Here is a 25,469-nt window from a genome sequence, read left to right on the forward strand (position 1 = left end):
ACTGTAACATATCCAGGTCTATAGGTTAAGAAAGATGAGTCTTCTGGCAGCAGCATCAAGGATGAATTGGAGGAGCAGGGTGTGGAGGCAAGACCTGTAAGGAGGTTTATGATTCAGGATGGGATGGGGGTGGGGTTGTAATGGAAATGGGGGGGGGCAGACATTAATCAGCTGTAATCAGTGTCTTGAGTAGGGCAGCCAGGATGACAAAAGTGCTTGAAAGCATGTCATAGAAGTTTGGTTGAAGGAAATGGGAATGTATAGATGGGAAAAGGGATGACAGGGGTGCAAGTTATAGAGGTGTTCAATATTTGAAAGGATGGCTTCCTTCATGACAATTCAAATGTCTTCTTCAGTGGTCTTTCTTGGGCCTCCTAGCTTATGCTGCTTTTCCCTTTCAGGCTACCTTGTATCTACTTTGTAAGTATCTTGTATATACCTTTTTATGTACATGTTGTCTCCTGGATTAGAATGTAAACTCCTTGAAGGCAGGGATTTTGCTATTTTTTTGTATCCCTAGCATTTATCACACATTTTATAGATGTTTTTTGATTGATTATGCCACTGTTGCAGATGCTAGAGATACAAAGCCTAGAATGAAAGCATCCCTGCCTTCAAGGAACTTACATTCTAAAGGAGGACACAACATACATATATAGGTATATAAAAATGTTTGTGTGAAATGTATACAAAATAAATACAAGGTAATCTTTTTTTGGGGGGGGGGAGGGAGACCTTAGCAACTGGAAGATCCGGAAAGATCCTATGTAGGAGGTGACTTTTGTGCTGAACTTTGAAGTTTGAACTGTAAGAGACAGTAGTGAGGAGAATGTATGTTCTAGTCATGGGCACAGTTTGTGCAAAGGCATTATGGGAAATGAAATCTCACATATAAGGAACTTTAAAAAGTCAGTTTGGCTTGACCAAAGAATAATGTAGCACTTGTTTCTTCAGACTTGGCAAAGATGGACAAGGCCAGCTGGAGATGAAAAGAACTATACATGTGTTAATTAAGGAGAAGCAACAGATCTCCAGTTAGGTGCTGGCTTGCATGCTTTTAGCTGGATGTCAATAAACATTTATTAAGCTATCAAGTGTGTCAGAGACTGTGCTGCTAAGTGAAGGGAGTACAAAGAAAGTCAAAAGACAGTCCTGGCTTTCAAGGAGCACACAGTGGAATGGAGGAGACAGCATGAAAACAACTATGTCCAAACAAGATATAGATACAGGATAAATTGGAGATAACCAGCAGAAGGAAGACAAAAGGGGATTGGAAAAGGTGTTTATCAAACCTTTGTTGAATATTATCACTATTGCAAAACTAATGATTTTTTTTTGGGGGGGGGAGGCAATTGGGGTTAAGTGACTTGCCCAGGGTCACACAGCTAGTTAAGTGTTAAGTGTCTGAAGCCGGATTTTTACTCAGGTCCTCCTGAATCCAGGGCTGGTGCTTTATCCATTGTGCCACCTAGCTACCCCAAACGAGTAACTTTTTAAAGTAGGAGCAGAATGTAGACAGCCTATTGCTGTGACATCCCTTTTTATTTCAGGGCAAGGCAAATGAGATATTTACATACATGCGAATTTGCATATCTACATATAGTCCATATGTATTTCACTTACACACGCATATATGTAACACACATACACAAATCTATCACTTTGCAAATCTTAAAGCAGTATTAAATATTAGATATTCTTCTTCTTATTATTATAATAAGTGATTGTCCCACTGGCCTACTTCCAAGAGAGATTAACCCCAAATTACTGCTCCTTATGGTGCCCTGATAATTAACAAGCAGACTACGTATGAAGCATTCTCAACTCTTCAAAATAGACAACCAAATAAAAACTAAAGCTATCATTAGCGTTGTCATTATAATTAATTATTATTGTTGTTGTTAAGTTGATGACGACAGGAGTGGTTGGAAGGGTGAGGAGGAGGAGGAGGAGGAAAAGGAGGAGGAAAAGGCCCGTGGAAGTGGAGGTGAAGGCTGGGAAAAACGAAACTACAACTCCCAGAAGCCTCCAGGAAATTGCGCGCCGTCGCGGCGACCCTCCTTCGGCGGCTGAGCCGGGGCCCCGCCCCTCAGGTGACGTCACTGAGAGGTGACGTCACGGCGCTCAGAGCGAGGCTTCGGTAGAGAAGCAGCCGCCGGAGCTGGAGTCGCCGCTGGTGGCGGAGGCAGCGAGAGAGCGAGCCAGAGAGGGAGGGGGGAAGCGGAGCGGAGTGCGGAGCAGCGCGGCGCTGCGCGGAGAGCCGGAGCCGGGAGCGGGACCGGAGCCAGGGCCGGGGCAGCAGCTGCGGAGCCGAAAACCCGAGAGACACAGAGCCGGGAAGCTCGGGGCGCCCCCCAGCCCCCCAGCCGGACGGTGCCTGGTGTCTCCCCCCGCCTCCCCTCCCGGGGGGAGGAGGAAGAGGCGGCGGCGGCGGCCGACCGGACCTCGGGGTGTCGCCGCCCCCACAGGAGGAGCCGGGCCGGCCGCGGGCTCCACAGCGCCGGGGCCCGGGGCCCGTGACAGACGGGCCTAGGAAGGGAAGAGGCGGCGGCGGCGCAGGCGACGGGGAGGCAGCGGCGGCGGCGGCGACACCATGTCATCCCCCAGCCCGGGCAAGAGGCGGATGGACACGGACGTGGTCAAGCTGTATCCTTCGTGGCCGTGTGTGTGTGGGGGGGTGTCTGCGTGTGTGTCTGTGTGTAGTGGTCCGGGAGACGTGGGGTGGTGACGCCTACTGACCCCCCTTCCCCTCCCCCGGCCTTCCTCCCCGGGACCCCACCAGGGCCCTGGGGCACTTCCCCCCCCTTCCATGACTCCCCTCCCCCTCCCCCCGTACCCGGGGCTCCTTCTCAGCACCTCCCAATCCCTTTCATCGCCTCCATTAACTGCAACCCCTCCGGATACGCGTTGCTCCCCTTCTCCTGCACCCCCTCCATATCTATGACCTCACTCCTACAGTTTTTAAACCCCCAAAGACCGGCCTTTCCTTCTGGGGCTGATGGGCTTTTTGCTTATTTCGCCCAGCTACTTAAACCCACCCTACGGGTCTTCTCTCAGCTGTATAATTTAGGGATCAAAGGTGGGGATATCCCAGGATGGTTCCTTTCTCTTTTCAGCGAAGTGCCCCCCAATCTCTACCCAGAATATTTGTAAGCTGGGGAAACCAAAGAACCCCTTTCCTTCTTCATTCCCAGTTCTTTGCTATATTAGTAGGAAGAGGCAAGCAATACTAAATTCTATCCAGGGTCCTGTAACTCTTCCCCCCCCCCCAATTAAAAATAACCTTTATATACTTGTCAGGTACCCCTTCTTGGTTTTAGCTTTGCTGTCTGGGAGAACCCCACTTTGCTGCCTGCCTCTGACAAAGCATACCTTATGTCACTAAGAACTGTAAAGAGAGGGACCTCTGTGGCTGTAGCCAAGCACCCTCCTCTGCAAATATATGTGACACTGAGAAGAGAGACTGGAGAGCACTTTCCCAAAATAACCCACTCCTCACTACCGGGAAACCCCTCAACAGCGTGAGATTAGAGTTTTGGGGAATACCTGCCCCTTCTCAAATAATACCTTTCTCTACACCCTCCAATACACTTGAATCTATATTATGGGGGTGACATTGGAGAGATTAGATTGTATTTGAGAAGAGCACTGCAGACAGGGCTTTTGTAGTGCTGGTTGGTTATTATTATTTACTTAATGACTTCAGCCGGAGAGATTCCCGAAGGTTCCCGGGCCAAATCCAGGGTTTTGTTGTTGTTGTTGTTTTTTAAAGGGTGATTTAGAGGGTGTGGGGAGATGGAGGAAATGAGCCAAGCAACCAGAACAACTAGTCCCTTGGGGGAAATGGGGGTAAAATGCAGTTGAAAAGTCCAGTTTACCTTCTTTCCCTCCCCTCCCCACCTCTCCTCCACTTCCCCCTGTTGCAGGGTTTTGTTTATATAACAAGTAGTTAGGCTGGATTCTCCTGAAGAATTCCTCCATATATTTATTTATTCTTTACTATTTTTGATTGGCTGATTTATCCTTTTTGTAAAGGGTGGGTAATACCACTGAATATTCAGTTAAAAAACTTGCCTGAGTTTTAAAGTAGTATTAAAAATATTGGTTTGTAGGTGGGGGATGGGTAGATGTTTGTCAGATCCAGAGATTATTCATAATGTTTTCAGGAACTCTAAGGTGGCTTCCCCTACTTCTACCCCACCCTGGAGAACTTGCAAGGAATTAGCTGCTGGAGATATTGAAGTTTGGGCCTGAGTTTTTATTTTTTGGGGGTGGGGGGCTGGGTGAGAAAAGACAAAGAAAGGCATAGGAGTAAAATTGTTTCTAGGGAAAAGGTAAACCAAGATACTGTTTTATGTATTGTTCCTGATATAAGGTTGAGTGTGTGTAATGGATGGTAGCAGTTGTGTTGGGGGCTTTTCATAAGGCTGTAGCAAAACTTGTAACAGTGGTTATGTGTGTGTTTAGACAAAGCTGCTTCAGATTTTAGTCTTGTTTAGAAAATAGGAAATGACACTGATTGTGGCAGAACCTGAGTTATTTTTATCCTGGATTTAGTGTTACTGTCAGACCAATGCAAATTTTCAGCTAGTCTTTAATTTAGAAGGTGGGGGGGGGGAAGAACTTTTTTTTTAAACAATGTCATATTCTTAAAATATACACATGTGTGTTTTTTAAAGGTTGAGAATAAGGGGTGAGGCCCAACTTGACCTGAGCCCTTCCCAAGACTGCTCCTTTTGTTCATTTAGTAGTTGTGGCATCTAGAATGATTACCGCATTTAGGGGTAGGGGCATCTGAGAAGGAGAGGTGATACAGACAAAGAAGGGCAAGGTATTTTTTTTTTCTTTTCTAACTGGCTTTATTTCATAGCTTATTTTTAGATGAAGAAAGACAAAGATACATCAGCTTCCTGTTCTTTCCCCACCTTCACTCTTTTCTGACAAAAGAAACAGAGGTGCTTTTTAATCACTGGTCTCTTGTATAGTAGTCTAACATTCTGGGGATTTAAAAGCCAGGGGTTGTCTTTGCTACATGTTTGTTTTTTCCTCCTAGCATAAACATGATTGAGAAGTTCATGTTTTTCAGATACCTTTGTAGGTCTTCCTGGTCTTTTTGTGTGTTTTGTGGCCTCCTTCCTCGGATTAAATGAGATCAGTAGGCCCGAACTAAGCCATCACTTTTTGAATTTAGATAATATATTCATATATTTAGCTGAAATAAAATAAGCCCAGTACTAAAATAAGTTAAATTATGTGGAAAGGAAAGAGAGGGTGTTGAAAATGACACAGTGAGTGAGGAAGTGGAAAAAATAGGTCTGAAGGAATGTACTTGCTTGTTACCCACACTGGCCTTTGATTTCTTGGGTTTGTGCTTACTACCATTTTCTTTGCAATCTCTTGTTTCAGCCCATTTTTGGATGTCTCCTGGGCATAATTATGCCACCAGGATTTACAGCCTGGCAGGGAACATATATAGTACTAAAGTAACAGGGCGTGGGGGTAGGGAGAGCACAGGATAGACGTGTAACTCATGCCCCTGCTTTCCACGGCTCAGACAGGTTGATCAGAGACGTGGCCTGTTTGTTAGTTGGAGTCAAGAGATCTTTCTTTTGTGACTGGGTTGGTAGGAGATCTGACTTCTAAGTTATTTGGGGAGTGAGTGTTTTGCACCGATGCACTGAAATAATTTGCTGGGTGATTATGTTCTGAAACTCTGACTCATTCATTGTTTCTCTCCTGGTCGTTGTGCAAGCCTTCTTCTGGAGTTTAAAACTGATTTAAATTGCTTTTTAACACCATGGGGATGTTGTCCTAGTCCCAGCAGCACTTGCCTTCGCCCACTAGAGTGCCTTGGGTGTGTGAAGGGCGCTTTATCCATCCAGTTGGCCCAGTGGAGCCTTTTCTGGGTCAGAACCGGAGTGTGGTTGCTTTTTAAATTTCAGTTTTAAACCTATCTGATTATTTAGATTATACGAGAACTGGGGCTCTTCTGTACCTAACCTACGATTTGCCCTCAAGGAATAACCTGTTAATTTTCCCCTGGTGGAGGAACAAACTACTCAAATTACACATCGGTCCCTTGACCGTAGGGGTTTTTTCACTGTCTCACCCTGTTGCACGGTCTTTCTGATCCTTTTATCTGTGAACCTGAGGCCCCAGCTAAATGCCGGAGCTGCTTGTTTTGGGGAAGCGTCTGCAGGCGAAAGGCCGCAGGCACAGCTCCCTTTGGCTCATTGGCTGTTCTGTTACTACCCGGAAACTGAGCAGTGGGCGGAGCTGCCCAAACAGCTGATGGAGTGTGACCAGAGTGTGTTTGTATACAAAAGAGGAGGGGGCTGGGGGAGCTTAGGGAAAGACTTGGAAAAAACTTAAAACACAGGAAAATCAGAAGTGGAAAGTAGAGTCACCAGAATAAAGAATACTTGTAAGGAATTGATAAGTGGACATCTGATGTCACAGTATTTGTACTTAAGTACATGAATATATTCAGAAACTTTGAGTTAACAGATTATAGTGGTTCTAGAACAGGAAGGGACCCCAGAGGCCATCAAATCTAGCCTCCTTCATTTTATAGACTGGAATCTGGGGCCCAGGGAGGTCAAGTGACTTGTCCCACAGACAGTAAAAATCAAAGCATTATTTGAACTCCAGTCCTTTGACTGCAGAGCTAGAGCCTTTTTCTGTAGTAGTTTGAGGGGCTTTATGAAGGAATTCATGTTGCGTTTCTGTTGGCATAGCTAACAGTGATTAGAGATGAAATTTTGGTGGCAGTTTTGAGAGCAGGTTCTTTTCTCTTCCAGAGGGAATACAGCAACTTAAGCAGAATACACGTCTTGAAATATATTTAGCTGACTCTATGCATAGGCAGCATAATCAAAGCATAGTAGACATTTAACTTCCCTTGCCAAGCTTCAAATTCCTTTCACAAAAGGGACTGCTGGTGTTGTGGAGTAGCAAATTCATTAATATGGCCACAATGAAAACTTGATGGGACCTAATGTACTGTTTCCTCCCCAACTGGATCTCTTACTTCATTGGTACAAGGAACTCCAAATTAATAAAAGGAAGGAACCAGTATGTATCAAACACCTACTATGTTAGGCACTGTGCTGATAAGTGCTTAACAAAATTATCTCATTTGAACCTCAGAAAAACCTTTGGAGAAGGATGCTGTAATTATACCCATTTTACACTTGAGGAAACTTAGAGGCGCTCAGTACCTTGCCCAAGGTCATACAGTAGTGTCCAAGGCAAGGCTTGTAAGACCTAGAAAGGTCTTTCTGACTCAGAGCTAGCTACTCTGCAGCTCTTTATAATGCTTGAGGGTTTTATAGATCTTTCATAGCAAATAACATGAGTAACACAGATGAGAATCTTTGTAGAATGAACACATTGTATTCTGCTGTGATGAAGGAAGGAAGGCCATCAGTTATGGCTTAAATAATTTTTATTTTACATTTTATATTAAAAAAAGTAAAAACGGTTGTAATTTCTTAGCATCAGGATAAACAAATAACTTTACTAGGGCTTTGCTTTGGCTTAAAAATAGTGCAAATACAAAATGGAAATGTGCAACCATTTTCTTTGTAAATGTCATTTAAAAAACTTCATGTGGTTTTGCCATTAATCTTTTATTTTCACCCTTAATTTAGTTGTTTGGTTACTTTTGTTACACTTCATTTTGCACTTGGAGTAGACAATTCTGTAATCTTTTAACCAGCTCAAGTATCAATTGGGAACCTGTGGTTTGGCTTCCATTTCCTGTGGTCTCTGAGTGAGATGATGGAATGGAAGTTGGAACAGTTTGATGTTCTTCACTCTTCTAGCTGAAGCTAAAAGATTTGGTAACTTATAATATTCTGTGTTTGTCTTCTCAGCCTAGATTTTGGTGACAAAAATAACATGCTGGTAGTTATCTTGGTTAAACAGGGACCCAAATGAGTAAGCATTCACAGCTTTATGCCATCTGATTCCTACAGTTCTAGTAAGTTACACCCATGTCTAAAAATTCAGCTTTCAGGAAAAAAAATTGTTGTAGATGTGAACCATAAAAACTAACCTGGTGCATGTATTATTAATAGTCTGGTTTATGTGCTATAATGGTCATCTTGTGATTGTGTGTGTTATGCAAAAATATACTGGACTATGTTTTCAGTTAATTTTAATGTTTAGTTTACCAGAATTTCTGATTGCTGGAAACATTGAATTTTGGGCTTGAAAATAAAATGAGTTAAAAGTGTTTTTTCATGCCATGTTTCCTGTAGTAGGCACTTAGGTTAAAATAAGTTTTAAAAAACGTTTAGTACCTCCAGTATGTGTGTTCTAGTTGATATCCTTTTAGACTGGTTGACTCATTGCTTAGTTACTAGACCAACAAATAGACCGGAAACTCTCATTCTGAAATCTTGTAGTGAGTTAGAAAGAGAATTGGATCTGGAGTAAGACTTGAGTTCAAATCATTTTACCTCTGGTCCTTGGTTTGTTGATTTGTAAAATGAGGTGCTTGGAATAAATATTCTCTATCACTCCTGTGTTAAAATCCATGTTTTTGTTCTGCTTAACTTCCTCAGTAGCAATGTTTCCTATGTCTTTAATAGCTGTAGTGATGAATATCAATAAATTGGGGGTTGATGGTAGTGGTGTACTTGTTAAAGTGTCTGACTAAGATTCTTGGTCCAAATGAATTAATGTGCCCAAATGCACATAAAGTTAGATTTCTGGCAAAATTTGGAATAATTTGGGAGCCTGAATTTAATTTTCACAGATTGGTTTCCACATTTGATTCCCAGGTGAAATTCTGGGTGTCATTAAACTCATTGCTTTAATTTGTAGCCATTTAATACTTGTGGAGAAGCATGGCTCCAAATCAGTGAAGCAGATTACCTTTTCAGTACAGTATTTGTTTTTATATCCACTGCCCAAGTATTATGTAGGTTTACTTTAAGAACAAAATTGGGTTTTTAAAAATTGGAGACTTTTTGGACCATTTTAATTAATTGGAGGTACAATAAAATAATCAAGTTACTTTTTAGTTTATTCTCTTTTCCTTTTATTTTGTGATTAACAAGCATTATTTTTCCTCTTCCCTTCCTCCCTTTGCTTTTACATTTTATAAATCACATTGTTTTTATGTTTGCTGGGGAATTTAGATTTACATATGTTTGCAAAAAGATAAATGATATTTTGGTTGTTTTATGTCCCCATTTTTAATGTAGTGTTTATCGATTTTAATCTGATTGTATCTATATGTATATGTATGATTTAAATTTAGATAGTATTTTCAGTCAAGTTAAGTACTTGAACAGTTAAAAAATTTTCCCACCATTGGGGTGGTGGTGCAGTTATCTTTTCCTTTTCCTTGCTCCTGACTCTGCTTTCCCCTTCCCCTCCCCTTTCCCCCTTTCCTTCTTCCCTCCTTCCCTCTTCCTTTTTCCTTTTTCTTCATGGATTGGGGAGAACTAAAGTGAGATGAAATAACATCTTCAATACATAGATCAATCCCAGGGACAGAAACAGACTGGAAGATAATACAAGGGAGATATTTTAATATCTTTCAGTTCCAGTTTTTGCAATTTTCTTTCATATGTAACTCACCCTCATGTAATATCAGGGACTTTAAAAATTTATTCCTGATACCTTATGAGTTGATAGATTATTAGACATTGATATTTACTTAGAGGAAGGTATCAAAGTACCTTCTAAAGGAGTAAACCTTTAATTAAGAGTTGTATTAGTTAATGTCATCTTATTTCCTGATAAGTGTTATCAGTATACACCCCTATTTATATATACATATGTGAGTGTAACTTAAAATCTTGTTACTCTCCTGTTATTAGCAATAGGAAATCTTAGCTTGGTGAACTGGATTGAGGTACTTTTCTATGGCAGTTTCTATTTGCATCCAAGTGTAGACCTCAAGCTTGTGGCAGTTGTGTTCTTGGGAACCAAGGCTTAGGGAGTGTGTGCTTCAGAAATATGACTTGGTCTACTTTTATAGTAATGCTTTTCTACTGGGACTCTTGAACAGAGCAGAAGATAGTACTTTTTTCCTTTCCCTTATTTTTTGCCTTGTGTCCTTAAGAGAATTTGGAGGTCACACTGTGTCCAACTTTTGACACTAGCTTTTGAATTCTTTTGCCAATGTAATAAAGATGTTTCTCAGTTTATATGAAATTCATATATGTGGGATAAAACCACATACATTGTTTAGTTAGGCAGAGGATCTTTCTAGGTTCATAGGATTGTATTTCCTTTATAAAATTTCAGATGAGTCATTATAAAATAGAAACCAAGTAACCAGGCATGGCTTTGGTCACCTCTGGTACATTTATTTAGAAACATTGTGCTCTCTGAAACTTTGTCTAAAAATTACCAGATGCCATGGAATGTATTGAGAAAAGTTCAACTAAATTTGGAATTATGTGAAAAAAGCAACAGCTCAATTTTTTTTTTTAAACTTGGCAGCCACTGGACAACTTGTGAAAAGTAGACTAATGAATATAGAGACTCAACATACAAGTGACTTTATTTTCCGGTGTAGTATTTTTCCCATATGAAAATTCTTTATCAGCTTTAGGTTTCCCTGTTTGATATATTCAAGTGAAATATTTTATTGTCTTAATTCTAAGGAAATTACTGGATTTAAGACCATTTTTCAAATTCTAGAATCTACTTTTTGAATGAAGGCAGAATATTTCTTTGGCCAAACAGCCTGGAGCTTGAAATTTCAGCCCAATTTTTTTTCCCCCACAGTAAAGATGTGAACAGGTTTGTTGGCTTTATTTTACCCACATAACTTTTTTGGTCAGTTTATTAATCCAAACCAAGCAGAAAAAAAGTTACTTGTGACATACTTTGAAAACCACCACATTTTGGATTTAAAAAATGGATTGTAGGGGCAGCTAGATGGCACAGTGGATAAAACACCGGCCCTGGAGTCAGGAGTACCTGAGTTCAAATCTGGCCTCAGACACTTAACACTTACTAGCTGTGTGACCCTGGGCAAGTCCCTTAACCCCAATTGCCTCACCAAAAAACCAAAAAAAAAAAAAAAAGGATTGTATCTTCTAAGGTGTTGAAGACAAAGACAATCAGTGTAGGAAGAAGCTGCTTTTTAAAGGGACTGAGCACTTTCCTACAAGAGGAGCTTAGTTATTTTGTTCTTGAAAAAAAATTAAATTTTAAAATGAGCACCTGAAACAATTATCAGCATTATTAATAGGACTGTAGTAAAAATTTGATTCCTAACATTTGTTAACTTCATAAAAGCTGTATTGATTAACGTTGCCAAAACTGGTTGTTTTTTTAAAGAAAGGAAAGATTCTATCTTCCCATTCCCCCTTCCACCCCAAATTGGATCCTATGTGTTAAAACACTAGTTTCTTTCTTTTTTTTTTTTTTAGTGAGGCAATTGGGGTTAAGTGACTTGCCCAGGGTCACACAGCTAGTAAGTGTCATGTGTCTGAGGCCGGATTTGAACTCAGGTCCTCCTGACTCCAGGGCCGGTGCTCTATCCATTGCGCCACCTAGCTGCCCCAAAACACTAGTTTCTTAAGGAAAAGGAGAGGAAGTAGATCTGAGTGTGTTCTTTAGTCTAATTGTCTGGATAGTTGCCCATTTTCTTGGCAGTAAAGAAAAGCAGCTGTTGAATGACATAACTTTGAATATCAAATGAGGACATATATTTGAGTATATGTGTATTCAGTGATTCAATGTTTACCCAAGTTTCTTGTGAACACTTTTTTTTTTTTTGGTCTTTGCTTTTTGTTGTCTATGCTGTTGGGTTAGAATACAAGCTACTTCTTTTGTGAGAGATTGGTTATATCTTTGTCCTGATTATTTTTTCATAGCAATGTGTTTTATAACAGGTAACCATATCATTTGGAAAGACTGATTGTTGCCTTTTCTCTCAAACTTGGTTTCTTTACAAACAGGTCAAATAACTATTTTCAAATTTGTACTCAGTTCACTTGATGATTTATCTCTAGCAAGTTTTAAGTGTTCTACTTCTTTGATCCCTCTAAATCCAAATAAATAGGAAGAGGAGAATTTATATTGATAGCAGTGGTCTTAGGCTGATTAAAAAAAAACTTTCTTTAAAGAGGAGTGGGACTCAAGGGGCTTTGTGAACCTAACATTTATCTAAGATGTTTTATTAAATGTTTCAGTGCTTTTCAGTCAAATAAAATTAAAAATAGCATCAAGTCGAGTCCTTCTTTGCCAAAAGTCTGAAGTCCTAATTCTGCTTGTCTTCTTCAAGCCTACTATTGCTTATTAACCTTGAATTATTTTGCAAACTTTGCTGTAATGTTGCAAAACTTTTTATATTCATGCTGTACATATAAAAAATTTAGGCTAGCCATTCCGATGTTAAGTAGGTAATTTATTAAAAGATAATCTAGCTTGTGATTTTGATTCTGTTGTCTTTTGTGGTTGTGAAATTCAGGTTCTGAAGTGTCTGATAGGGTTGGTTATAATTCTATCCAACCTTTTCTTTGTTGAATTATACTTTAGTCCTCATATTAGGAGGCTCTCCTTGTAACCAAAATTCACTCCACTCTGTTTTCCCTTGTAAGTGAAAGAGGAATAGTGTCTATTCCTGCATGTATTTCACACAAGTATTAAGTTTTTGTTTTGCTGCCTTTAGTGGAAACAAATAAAGTCACATAAAGCTATTTCACAAACATCCAAGCTGCCTTCTATTGTATTTGTTCTCAATTATTTGATGATGTGATGTTCCTGAATCAGAATCTTTCCAACTTCAAAAAAATCAAGATTACTATCCATGATAAATGTCATAATGTCAGCACAGAGGAGTTAGAAGATTTGAATTGAATTCAGCAAACATTTATTAAGTTCCTACCACCTGCTAGGCAATAGTATGAAGTATTAATACACTTGGTAATTGGTAATAATATTACTTATGGTCTTTTAAAGCCATAATTTGTAATGTTTTATGTTCAAGGGGGAAAGAGGTTAATATTCATTCACTAAATATTTGTATTTATCATTATACTCTGCACTATTTGACATTTAAAAGAACTCTTTACATTTGTATAGCATTTTCACATTTTCCCCCCTTCATAATCTTGACTAAAATCCTGTGAGAGACAAGCAAGGCCCATATTATTCTCATTTTGCAGATAAGGAAACTGAGCTTTTAAGAGAATAAGTGATCTGCCACAGCTAACAAATGTCAGATCCTCAATTAACATCCATTTTCAAGTTTCTAGTCTAGTGGTCATTCCAAGCACATCAGTATGTTAGCAGTGTGTTGTGAGGATTCCCTCCTGGTCTGTAAATTTAGTGGATAACATTTTAAACTGCCACCTAATGCTCAGAGAGGTGGTGATTTCTCCTTGGTCACACAGCTGGTGTGAGGTAGGGTTGGAACTCAGATTTCCTAATCCAAATAGAATATTCTGTCATACTAAGAGTTTAATACTCTGGCAAGTCAAGATTCCTAATGTTTAATTCTTAATTATTTGTAATTAAGAAATATAGGAAAGAGAACCTTGATCTGATAATTCACAAATCGTTTCATGTCTCTAATATTTTCCATTTGTCAATCTATATGTTTTGGGAAACATATTTAATTGCTTCTTGGATGGCATCACTTTTTGAAGGCTTTGTTACTTCCACTGCCATTCAAAGCTCAGAAATGATGGCCATAAATTTCAGCAAACATAACCTATATCTATATTTAGTACCTTGAATATAATATTAAAAGCCACATAATGAAAATAACAATATTAAACAAAGTTGGTGTTGCCTAAATATAATAAGCATTATGTCAGTGGAAGTAATGTACTAAGAATTTTCCTTAGACCTTTGAGGCCTTCAATATTACTTAAAAATGACAGCTGTTGGCAGTATTGTTTTTAATTATAAGATTAAGCCAACTATTTGTTGTTTGGTATAGAAAATGGACTTAGCTGTAAAATAATGCAATAGCTTTTCCTTTATAAGCTTGAATTAGTTTTATTACTTAATAGTTAGAGTGCAACTGAAAAATGAGGTGAAATAACTCCAGCCTGCCATGTCTTTATTAATCTGCTACACAAGAGATTAAAAGATGAATTCAATATGGTTTGTCTCTTGTTAGCATTTTGTCATTCTTGACAACAGAGTGAATTTTGTCCTTACTTTCTTTAGAAGATACAGGTTTTTCATAAGGTGTAGTAGATAGATGTAAATAGCTGCTTGATGCTTGAGTTACCTACCAGTTATAGTTTAACAGAAACTGAGGTGGGAACCTGCTCTCTCTCCACCTCCTTTGTCAGGTATTTTAAGCAGATTAAATTAGGCAGCTAGATGGCTCAGTGGGTAGATAGAATGCTAGAATTGGAGTGAGGAAGGTCTGAGTTCACATGTGGCCCTGGGCACACTACTTGTGTGACCCTAGATAAGTCACTTAAATCCTCAGTTTTCTCATTTGTAAATTTGTGGTAATAATAGCACTTGCCCCCTAGAGTTGGTTATGAAGATCAAATGAAGATAATATTTGGGAAATGCTTTACAAACTTAGTGCTATATAATGCTGCTGTAGTTATTAACGTAAGTTTGAACCAGTATACGGTGGAATGGTTGTAAGCCATCACTCAGAGTAGAATTTTCCCAAAGCCAAGGCCCTCTTTTGCTACTTTGAATTAGAAATTTCTGCCTCCGTGTTCTAACAACTTTATCTTGAGATTTTAAATATTTTAGAGGAAAATAAAGTTTTGGATTTTGGTTCAATTCTTAAACTGTCGAGTATCTGAGGTGAATTAAGTTTGAAGTTTTAACTGGCAATTTTAGTTATTAGAGTGGAGTGATACAAGTTTCTATCTGCAGATATTTTTGTTTCTTAAACAATTTCATTCAATTTAAACTGGATGAATTATATAAAAAGGAGAATCATTTATGTTTTAGCAGGGTCGTCTGATGTTTCCATCATTTTTTTCAACTTTGATATTTGAACCCCTTAATGCTATATAAAATCAATATGAATTAATAAGGTATAAGCTCTTAGTTTCCAGTACCTTCAGTTCAGAATTGTGTATAAGCCATTGGTGTCCAGGAGCCATATACATCTTTTTGATTTGTTTCTATATTTAGTTTCATGGGCAGTTTAATTTCCCACATTTGATTGAAGTCAATGTATATGACTTGATAACTGAAATGAAGGTTATCTTCTATTTGGGTCTTTCCGTTAAAATTGGCAAAGGCATACTTTTATTAGCTTCATATTACTCTGGGAATCATAGAATTTTAAAATTAGGAGACATCTTAGATTTTTAAAAAACAATGCCACATATAAAATACCTTGTTTTTTCTGATAGGATTAATTAGATTAGGGAGAGATGTGTGCTGATTTCAGTGAGGACTTATGTATCCCTATGAAATTTTTTATAAACTTTTCCTTGTATTACATTTTTTATCACTGTATCATTTTGTATTTTTGTGTCCCTGTATTCATTTTATTGAAATTATTCATGAAAATTTGCTCTCTGCCCAGAAAACAGAAAATTTCTACCAGGGGAATGAGGTTCTGTATAAGTGAATTTTCTAGATAACTGAAACTTAAACTTATTCAGACAAACAGAAAAGCTGATTTTGATGTATTCCACATTTCCCTACTAGTTTAAACTGTAATTGATGTCTAAGGTTGTTGAATAAGTGTCCTGTTTTAAAATTCTGCCAAATCTGATTTTCAGTTTTAAATTTTTTAGTGCTATCTTATTTTTAACCTCACCTTCATTTTCAAATATGCCACTCCCTGTCCGCTAGTCAGTGATCTATCCTTTGTAACACAGACGAAAGAAGAGAAGAGTTTAGCAAAACTAATGAACACACCAGTTCTTGAAATAGTGGAAGAAGGTACATCTTCTTTGCTCTTCTTTTTGGAACAAACTTGGTCATTATAATTGCACATCATTCAGCTTTTTGGCTTTCTGGTTAGCAGCTAAATACAAGTGCAACTAATTAGCAAAATAAATTTGTTTTTTAGTTTGATTGAACAGTATTCAGGATATAAAAATGAGCATGCCAAATTATAATGAGTATTTATGTAGTGCTTTATAATTGGTACCTCATTTGAGTTCACAACAACTTTGGGACTCGGGTACTATTATCTCCATTTTATAGTTGAGGAAATTGAGGTAGACATGCAGCAAGTAAGTGTCTGAGGCTTGGATTTGAACCCAAGTCTTCTCAACTCCAAGTTCAATGTAAACTCTACTTTGCCACCAGCTGTCTGCTTCAGCTTTGTATTCAGTCCTGTGATTCAAAACCAAGTTCACGCTTTCCTAGCTTGCATTCAGAGCTGTTGGTTTGGTTTCACTGCTGTACTTTGATCCAGCCATGGGACTACTATTTTCTCAGATAGTTGTTTCCTCTTGAATACCCTTCTAATCCAAGCATTATGCATCCAATTTTTGTGCTTTGTCCTTAAACTCCCAGACCAAAAAGCAATCTGCACCAAACCAAGCTTTACCTATTCCTGTATACCTAGAGGTAATCTGTCTTCTGAACCAGCAACTTTTTGTATCTTTCTTTATGGCACGTCATGTGTTAGCTTGTAGTATAATTATTTGTGTGTGTGTATTTTTTAACTCTGGTTAGATTTTATAGGTTTTATATGCAGTCTTTTAAAAAGCCCTTGTGTTGGAGCCATACAATGTCTCGTGTGTACGTAATGGGTCCTAGTTATTTGGTGAGTGACAGATTTGGGTTAGATAATTTCTAAAGCCTCTTCCAGCTCTAAATCTTTTTTAAAATAGTATTTTATTTCTTGTAAGCTTTTGAGTTCCAGATTTTCCCCCTTCCTCCCAAAGCCAGCGAACAATCTTATACAGGTATACATTACAATCACGTTAAACATTTCCACATTAGTCATGTTGTGAGAGAAGAATCAGAACAAGAAACAACAAAAGTGAAAATAATAAATAAATCCCCTTTCAGACTCCATAGTTCTTTTTCTGGATGCGGCCAGCACTTTCTTTTTGCATGGTCTTAAATCATTGTATTGCTGAGAAGACCAGCTCTAAACTGATCTTATGAGGAACCTAGTAGATTCTAGATGCATCCTTGTTTTGAGAGAGAATGTAATTATTTTTTATGGATGGGAAACTGAATTAATTAAACTTTGGCAGAATCCTAGAGTTGGTAGATTTGGGTCCTGAACCTGAACGTGGGTTAAATAGTGGATTTAATTGACATGAGTTTCCTGCCCCCGGTTTGTACAGCAGACTAAATGGGTTTTCATAAAGTGTCCCCTCCCCCATGTAGTTTTTGAACTTAAAAAAAATCATATCTAGCTTAGGCATTTAAAAATCCTCAATTTTTCTGGTAATAAGCTATCACCTTATTATCTTAGCTCATATGGACTTTGGTTTTAAAGTGCATAGGATATAGTTTACTACTTTTTTTTTTTTAAATTTTGCGGGGCAATGGGGGTTAAGTGACTTGCCCAAGGTCACACAGCTAGTAAGTAAGTGTCTGAGGCTGGATTTGAACTCAGGAACTCCTGAATGCTGGCGTTTTATCCACTGCGCCATCTAGCCGCCCCCTATAGTTTACTTCTTAATACCTGTCTTGTAAAATATAATTGTCTTATGCTTTAATAGATTTACTTTCAAATGCTATTTACAAATGATTCCTATCACAACAGCCTAGTTTATCAAAGTTTGATAAAGGCGCTACCCAAATTTCAGTTTCTTCTCTTGTCAATTTGAGAGATTAATAGTAACAGAACTCATTAGTTGCTTGTTATTTTGTGTGTGTGTGTGTGTGTGTGTGTGTGTGTGTGTGCGCGCACGCGTTTGTTTTTGTGGGACGATGAGGGTTAAGTGACTTGCACAGGGTCACACAGCTAATAAGTGTCAAGAGACTGAGGTCGGCTTTGAACTCGGGTCCTCCTGAATCCAGGGCTGGTGCTTTATTTACTTCGCCACCTAGCTGTCCCCAGTTGCTTGTTCTTATTAGCCATTGTAGCTCATTTCATGATATAGCAAGTTATTAAAATGTTTGCCAGCTAGGTTTGGGGGTAACTAGGTGGCACAGGGGATAGAGTGCCAGGCTAGTTCCAAGTCAGGAATACCAGAGTTCAAATCTGTTCTCAAACACTTAATAGCTGTGTGACCCTGTGCAAATCACTTAGCCTTGTTTCCTTCATTTTCCTCATCTATGAGTTCGAGAAGGAAATGGCAAACCACTCCAGTAACTTTGCCAAGAAAACCCAAAATGGCATCACAAAGAGTTGGACACTACTGAAACAACTGAACAATAAGAACAGTGATGTGGATACAGACAGGGCCCATACTAGCAAAAATCTTTTATCCTTAAAAGGATTGCCTTTTTTGTATTTCCCAGTGTCTGGCTGAAAGTAAGTGCTTGGTTTTGTTTTTGTTTTTTTGCAGGGCAGTGAAGGTTAAGTGACTTGTCCAGGGTCACACAGCTAGTAAGTGTCAAGTGTCTGAGGCCAGGTTTGAACTCAGGTCCTCCTGAATCCAGGGCCGGGGCTTTATCTGCTGCACCACCTTGCTGCCTCCATAAGTGCTTGATCAATGTTGAAAGGAACCTTTTCTCTAGTCCATTTAAAAGGTCACTACATCTTGAATAGAGTGTTGTGACCTAGGAAAGATTTGGAAAGGAACACCTGAAACGAATGAATTTGAGTTCTCTTGCTTCTCCCTACTTCCTTCCCTCCTTTCCTTCTGCTTCAACTTCTCACTTTGTCTTTGTCTCCCTTTGCTTGTGTCATTGTCTCTCTTACTCTTTTTCTTGTTGTCTCTCTGTCTCTGACCTGTCTTTCTTTCTCACTTCTGACCCCTTATTGTAGTATGGGAGTGACCCAGATTTCTCAAAGCTATGTCAGCAGAGCACAAGATATGGCAGGTGTTACCAATCTGAAAAGATTTAGCATATAGGTAACAGATTGTGTCTGTCATCCTAGAACTGGCAGAGTCATGTTTGGAAGGGTTTATTACCAGGTGGTATTTTTTCTTTTTTTTCCTTTATTTCTTTTTCTTTTTTCTTTTTTTTTTGCTTATAGCAGCTCATTAAAACATATACACCAGGAATTAGGAAATTGCAAAACTAGTGTACCTACTTAGATGAAATATCTTATCCCAAGTATTGAAATAAGTGACTCCTTTTGATAGGAATAGCTGGCTAGTGTCCAGAGGATGTCTTGGTTTAAGCATCTATTTTCAAAGCTTGTTATTAGTGAAAGCCTTTTGCCTTTATATTAGCACATGAAGGCATGTGAGTTTAGTACTCTGGTGTGAAATAAAAGATTTGTAGAATTCAGGAATTTGTAAAATACATGCATGCTTTTGTATTCGGATAACCAGAAGACAGAAAAGCTAGCTTTAACAATTAGATTTGGGAATAGAAGTATAAATAGAAGCCATCCAGAAGTTCTTTGTATTAGCATGGAGATATCTGAAATTGGCCTTACACTTCTTTTTTTTTTTTGGGTGAGGCAGTTGGGGTTAAGTGATTTGCCCAGGGTCAGACAGCTATTAAGTGTCAAGTGTCTGAGGTCGGATTTGAACTCAGGTCCTCCTGAATCCAGGGCCGGTGCTTTATCCACTGTGCCACCTAGCTGCCTCGGCTAGAACACTTTTAATGCAGTGAAATTGGTTAGACTCAATAGGAATACAGAAGAGAAATAGTGGACTTATAAAATACAAACTGACTAAATCATCCTGAGAAATTTGAAATTTGATTGCATATGAAATATGCTAGGTTTAATATCTCATCTTACAGACAGATCTCAAAATACAAACTAATTTCCTATAAAACTGATTATGTTGTTCCTTATTGCTCAGATTTTTTATTGTCCTGCTTAATTCCTCCTGCTAAGGCCCATCCTTTAGCTTATTAGCCATCTCTTAGTTGTTTGCGGATACTATCCTGTCTTTTGATACACAGGCCATCCATTGCTGTCATCAGATGTCAAAAATTTTTTCTTATCAGTTCTATTTGTATTCCCAGATCCCTAGAGATTGAAGTGAGTATGAGTTTTCACTTCTGAAGATGATTGTTCAATTCAGTCTCTAGCATCTAATACCTTGTGGCATTTTGTCCCAATCTGTTACTATCAGCACCTTTTTAAGAGTTTTCTTATCCCATAGACCCCTTGGTTTTTTACCTTATTCCATCTGTCATTTTTAGTCATTGCTTGAATAAGAAGACTTCTAGTTGCCAACTTCTAGATCAAATTATAAATAATTTAAACTCTCCAATAATCATATCTCTGTATTATGGAAGAGGAATAATAGATTTTCTGGCATAATTATTTTTATTTATTATTATTATTATTTTTTCCTAGTGAGGCAATTGGGGTTAAGTGACTTGCCCAGGGTCACACTGCTAGTAAGTGTTAAGTGTCTGAGGCCGGATTTGAACTCAGGTCCTCCTGACTCCAGGGCCGGTGCTCCACCCACTTCGCCACCTAGCTGCCCCAAATTATATGGAGCTAGTGAAAATCCCAGTGGTTTTTCAAGATTGATCGCCATATTTTTTTCAAGCCATCTCTTTTTGGGGGGGGGGCAATGGGGGGGTTAAGTGACCTTCCCAGGGTCACACAGCTAGTAAGTATCAAGTGTCTGAGGCCAGATTTGAACTCAGGTACTCCTGAATCCAGGGCTAGTGCTTTATCTACTGTGCCACCTAGCTGCCCTTCTGGCATAATTATACTGGGAAAAAATTTTTAGATCTGAACATAAAGACATCTGGTTCTGTTAAGTTTCTATAGTGTGACATGACCATAGTTCTTTTTTTAGCACAGCAAACTAATATCAGTTTACATTTTATTTGAGAGGAAGGAGAAATGAATGGGCTAACATTTCAAGCTCTCTTGCTACAGACTATGATATATTAAGTAGTATTTTTAGTGAGGTAGTGAGTTGAATGTAACTCAGTGATAATAGACTCATTGTTAGAATATTTCATTTATATATCAGCTACCTGTATCCCAGGCAGGAATGTCTGAGCTCTTTAGTATGAATTTAGACTTCCAGGACAAAATGGAAGATTAATATTAGTTTTGTTTATTGTACTTTAAGTGTCCGCTTTTTCTATTTAAACACATAGTAGGAACATAGTGAATGCTATTTTCGTCGTATGACATAAAAATATATTACAGGCTTTGAGAGAAGTCATTGGGTAGCATTTTGAAAAATGATGAGTTTTTGACATCTTATTTGACTTACTGTTTACTAGTAGTTGAAAAATGATAGATTTCAAATTTGCTTTTTCTGAGCCATGGCATTACTAGCATTTTATTCCAACTGTTTTGTGAGGATCAGAATAATAGGAATAGAAACTAAGTCTTTTATTTATATGTATTAGAGATTTTGTCCTCTCATAAAGAGGTCTCTGTTTGGAATCAAGAGATAACCAGGTTCATAGCCAACTGTGATCCTTTACTTTAGTAAACTTCTTTACAGAAGGGAGATGATAGTACCATAATGTAGATTACAAAGAATATACGAATGCAAAATACACCTATACCCACACCTATGTTGGGTACTTTGGTATGGTATACTGGTGATAGTTTTTTAGTTAAACATGCAGGACTGGGAAGAGATTTTTTGGGGGGGTTAGGCAATTGGGGTTAAGTGACTTGCCCAGGGTCACACAGCTAGTAAGTGTTAAGTGTCTGAAGTCAGATTTTAACTCAGGTCCTTCTGAATCCAGGGTCAGTGCTCTATCCACTGTGCCACCTAGCTGCCCTGAGATTGATTTTTAATTGAGTGCTTTAAGCCTAGAAGGACATAGAAAAGCAGGGTTTTTTTTTTTCAGCAACAAACATTTATTTTATTTTACATTTACATGTAAGGGTGGGTTTCAACATTCATTTTCATAAGATTTAGAGTTCCAGATTTTTCTCCCTCCTTCCCTCCCCCCTCCACAAGATTGCAATCAGGTTATATATGTACAATCCACAAGTGTTCTATTTATCAGTTCTTTCTATAGGGGTGCATAGTAAGCTTCCTCATTAGTTCCTTAGGATTGTCTTGGATCATTGCACTGCCAAGAGGAGTGAGTAAAGTCATTCACAATTACTCATTGAACAATACTGCTGTCACTATGCACAATGTCCTCCCAGCTCTGCTTACTTCACTATACATTGATGTTCATTAGTCTTTCCAGGTTTTTTCGGGGATCATCCTGTTTGTCATTTCCTATAGCACATGACCATTCCACTACAATCATACAGCACAGCCTTTTCCATCATTCCTCAATTGATGGACATTCCCTTGATTCTCAGTTCTTAGCCACCACCATTGCTATAAATATTTTTTGTACAATTTTCCCCCCTTTTCTCTTTTTCATGATTACTATTGTTAACTGTTTCCCTTCCATCCTATTCCCTTCCCCATGATATTTATTCTATTATCCATCTTCTTTCATCCTATCACTCTTCAAAAAGATTTGCTTCTTTCTGTCCCCTCCCCTACTCTGCTCTTCCTTCTTTTGCCCCTTCCTCTTTATCCCCTTCCCCATCTATTTTCCTGCAGGGTTAGAGAGATTATTCCACCCAATTGAGTGTATACATTATTCCCTCCTTGAGCCAATTCTAATGAGATTGAGGTCTTTGAACCAATTTTGATGAGTGTTAGGCTCATTTACTGCCTGGATTAAATAGATTACTCCACCCAGTTGGGTGTGTCTATTAGTCCCTCCTTGAGCCAACTCTGATGAGTTTAAGGTCTTTTCTGATGAGTGTAAAATTCATTTACTGTCCTGCTCCTCTCCCATCTCTACCCCCACTCCATAAGCCTTTTCCTGTTTCTTTCATGTAGGATTTCACCTCTGCCCTTCCCCCTCCCCCAGTGAATTCCCTTCACCCTTCAATTTAATCCTGAAGATGTTATCTAGCTAAGTGACACAGTGGACAAATCATCACCCCTGGACCCAGGGGGATCCCAGCCAAAACCCGGCCTCAGACACAAGACAATCGCCCACTGTATGACCCCAGGTATGTCACCCAGCTCCAATTTTTTATGGTTCTTCAGGGACTTGTATTTGATTTTCATTAAAGTTCCATTTTTTCTGCTAAAAGATAATGCTGTTTTGCTGGGTAGGTGATTCTTGGTTGTAATTCCATTTCCTTTGCCCTTTGGAATATCGTATTCCATGCCCTCTGGTCCTTTAATTTAGAAGCTGCTAGATCTTGTGCTATCCTGACTGGGGCTCCAAAGTACTTGAATTCTTTCTTTTTGGCAGCTTGCAATATTTTCTCCTTGACCTGAGAACTCTGGAATTTGGCTATAATATTCCTAGGAGTTTTCCTTTTGGGATCTCTTTCTGGAGGTGATCGGTGGATTCTTTCAATGTCTATTTTAGCTTCTTCTAGAATTTCAGGGCAATTTTCCCATAGAATATCTTGGAAGATGGTGTCTAAGCTCTTTCCTTGATCATGGTTTTCAGGTAGCCCAATAATTTTCAGATGATCTCTCCTGGACCTATTTTCCAGGTCAGCAGTTTTCCCCAGAAGATATTTCACATTACCCTCTATTTTTTTATTCATTTGGATTTGCTTTATTGTGTCTTGGTTTCTCAAAGTCACTGGCTTCCATTTGTTCAATCCTAATTCTTAGGCAATTATTTTCATCAGAGAGCTTTTGTACCTCCTTTTCCATTTGGCCAATTTGACTTTTCAAGCTGTTGACATTTTTCTCATGTCTTTCCTGCATCACCCTCATTTCTCTTTCCATTTTTTCCTCCACCTCTCTAACTTTATCTTCAAAGTCCTTTTTGAGCACCTCTATGGCCTGAGACCAATTCGTATTTTTCTTGGAAGCTTTAGATATGGGGCCCTGATGTTGACATCTTCCTCTGAGGGTGCTTTGGTCTTCCTTGTTACTGAAGAAACTTTCTATGGTCTTCACCTTTCTCTGTCATCTCATCTTGTCTTTCTTTTACTAGACTTTTAGCTCCTTAAAGTGGGGCACTGTTTCCAGGCTGCAGTATCCCAAGCTTAAGAAGTCCCAGGTGGGGGCCTCAGACACTTGACACTTACTAGCTGTGTGACCCTGGGCAAGTCACTTAACCCCCATTGCCCCACCAAAAAAAAAAAAAAAGAAGTCTCAGGTGGTATGATTTAAGGAGAATCAGGTTCTTCACTCGCCCGGCCTGTTCCCTGGTCCTTAGATGACCCCAGACCAACTTGCCAATCAACCAGCTTTGTGTGTTGTGGTTGTTAGCCCCTACGAGCCTGTGCCCCTCCCCCACCTGGGCCACTGCTACTGGAGCCTACCTGCTGATTCTCAGCAGGGGTGTAAAATCCAAGTTCTGCCTTAGCACCAACATAGACCCCTGTAGTCTCCCCCCTGCCCAGGGCTCAGCCCACTCACCAGACTGTGAGCTTAGTTCCAGACAACACTGGTGCTTCAGCTGATTCAGAAGCTCTGGGGGTCTGCTTCTCTGGTGAGGCCTTCCTGAGACTGGATCTGCCTCAGGGTGACTGTGGGGTTGGGCCCCGACTCCTGTATCAGCACAGCAGCTCCCTCCTTCTGACCTTCCAAGCAGTTCTTGGTTAGAAGATGATTTCAGCACATTCTGTGAGTTTTGCTTGAAAAGCAGGTTTTTTTAAGTTGATGGAGTGGAGGATGAAGTGGAATGGGAAATTTCGATTGTGAGGAAAAAAATGGGAGACTAGGATTTGCAAGTAGATTTGCCTTGCCAGAAAAGAGGATAGAAGTTAAGGTGAAATTGGCAAGATATTGAAGGAATGGTCCTTTGTTACTTGATATGATGGACAATTGAGAATTGAAAAGGACTTTTGATAGTCTTAAATCTACTTGTCTAGCAAATCTTTCTTAAGCTATGTCTCCTTTTAATTTGTCATAGGTTGTCTTCCTAGGGAGGCTGGATATAGGGAGGTTAAAAAAGGTTGTAGTAATGCAAGGCATGATTTATCAGGTCATAGGAATTGAGTTCAGATGTGACACTTACTAGATGTGACCCTAGGCAAGTCACTTTACCCCAGTTGCCTCAAACATCCAGGGCCATCTCCAGTTGTCCTGATACATATTTTGCCACTGGACCCACATGTATCTGGAGGAGACAATGAGGTTGGTGACTTTGCACAGCCCTCCCTCGTTTAAATCCAGTTCAGTGCAAGTCATGATGTCATCCCAATGTTGTGGTCCTCTGAGAACAAAGAGTGAATTGACTCTCTGAGGCCAGATTTAAACTTAGGAAGGAGTCTTCCTGACTCCAGGCCCCAAATTCTATCCACTGTGCCACCTAGGGGCCTTTGGATAACTTTAATTATTGAGATTGTTTCTTACATCAAGTTTCCTCATCTGTAAAAGGAGCTGGAGAAGGAAATGGCAAACCACTCCAGTATCCCTTCCTTGAAAACCCCAAATGGGGTCACGAAGAGTTGAACACAGCTAAAACAACTGAAATGGAAGAGTATTGTGCTCTCCTTCAGTAGAGGTTTTTAAAGCAAGGGCTGGATGACCACT

General features: G+C 39.2%; 1 protein-coding gene across 1 annotated transcript in view; it reads left to right on the forward strand.

Annotated features, from left to right (window-relative positions):
- The first annotated feature begins 2,452 nt into the window (after nt 1-2,452).
- UBE2H (ubiquitin conjugating enzyme E2 H) overlaps nt 2,453-25,469 on the forward strand; it is a 131,666-nt gene continuing 108,649 nt past the window's right edge. The window contains exon 1 of the mRNA XM_043965162.1: nt 2,453-2,646. Coding sequence (XP_043821097.1) covers nt 2,594-2,646 — 53 coding nt within the window. The 5' untranslated portion in view covers nt 2,453-2,593. The remainder of the gene's footprint in view (nt 2,647-25,469) is intronic.

Source organism: Dromiciops gliroides, chromosome 5, assembly GCF_019393635.1.
Source record: "Dromiciops gliroides isolate mDroGli1 chromosome 5, mDroGli1.pri, whole genome shotgun sequence".
Taxonomy (NCBI): domain Eukaryota; kingdom Metazoa; phylum Chordata; class Mammalia; order Microbiotheria; family Microbiotheriidae; genus Dromiciops; species Dromiciops gliroides.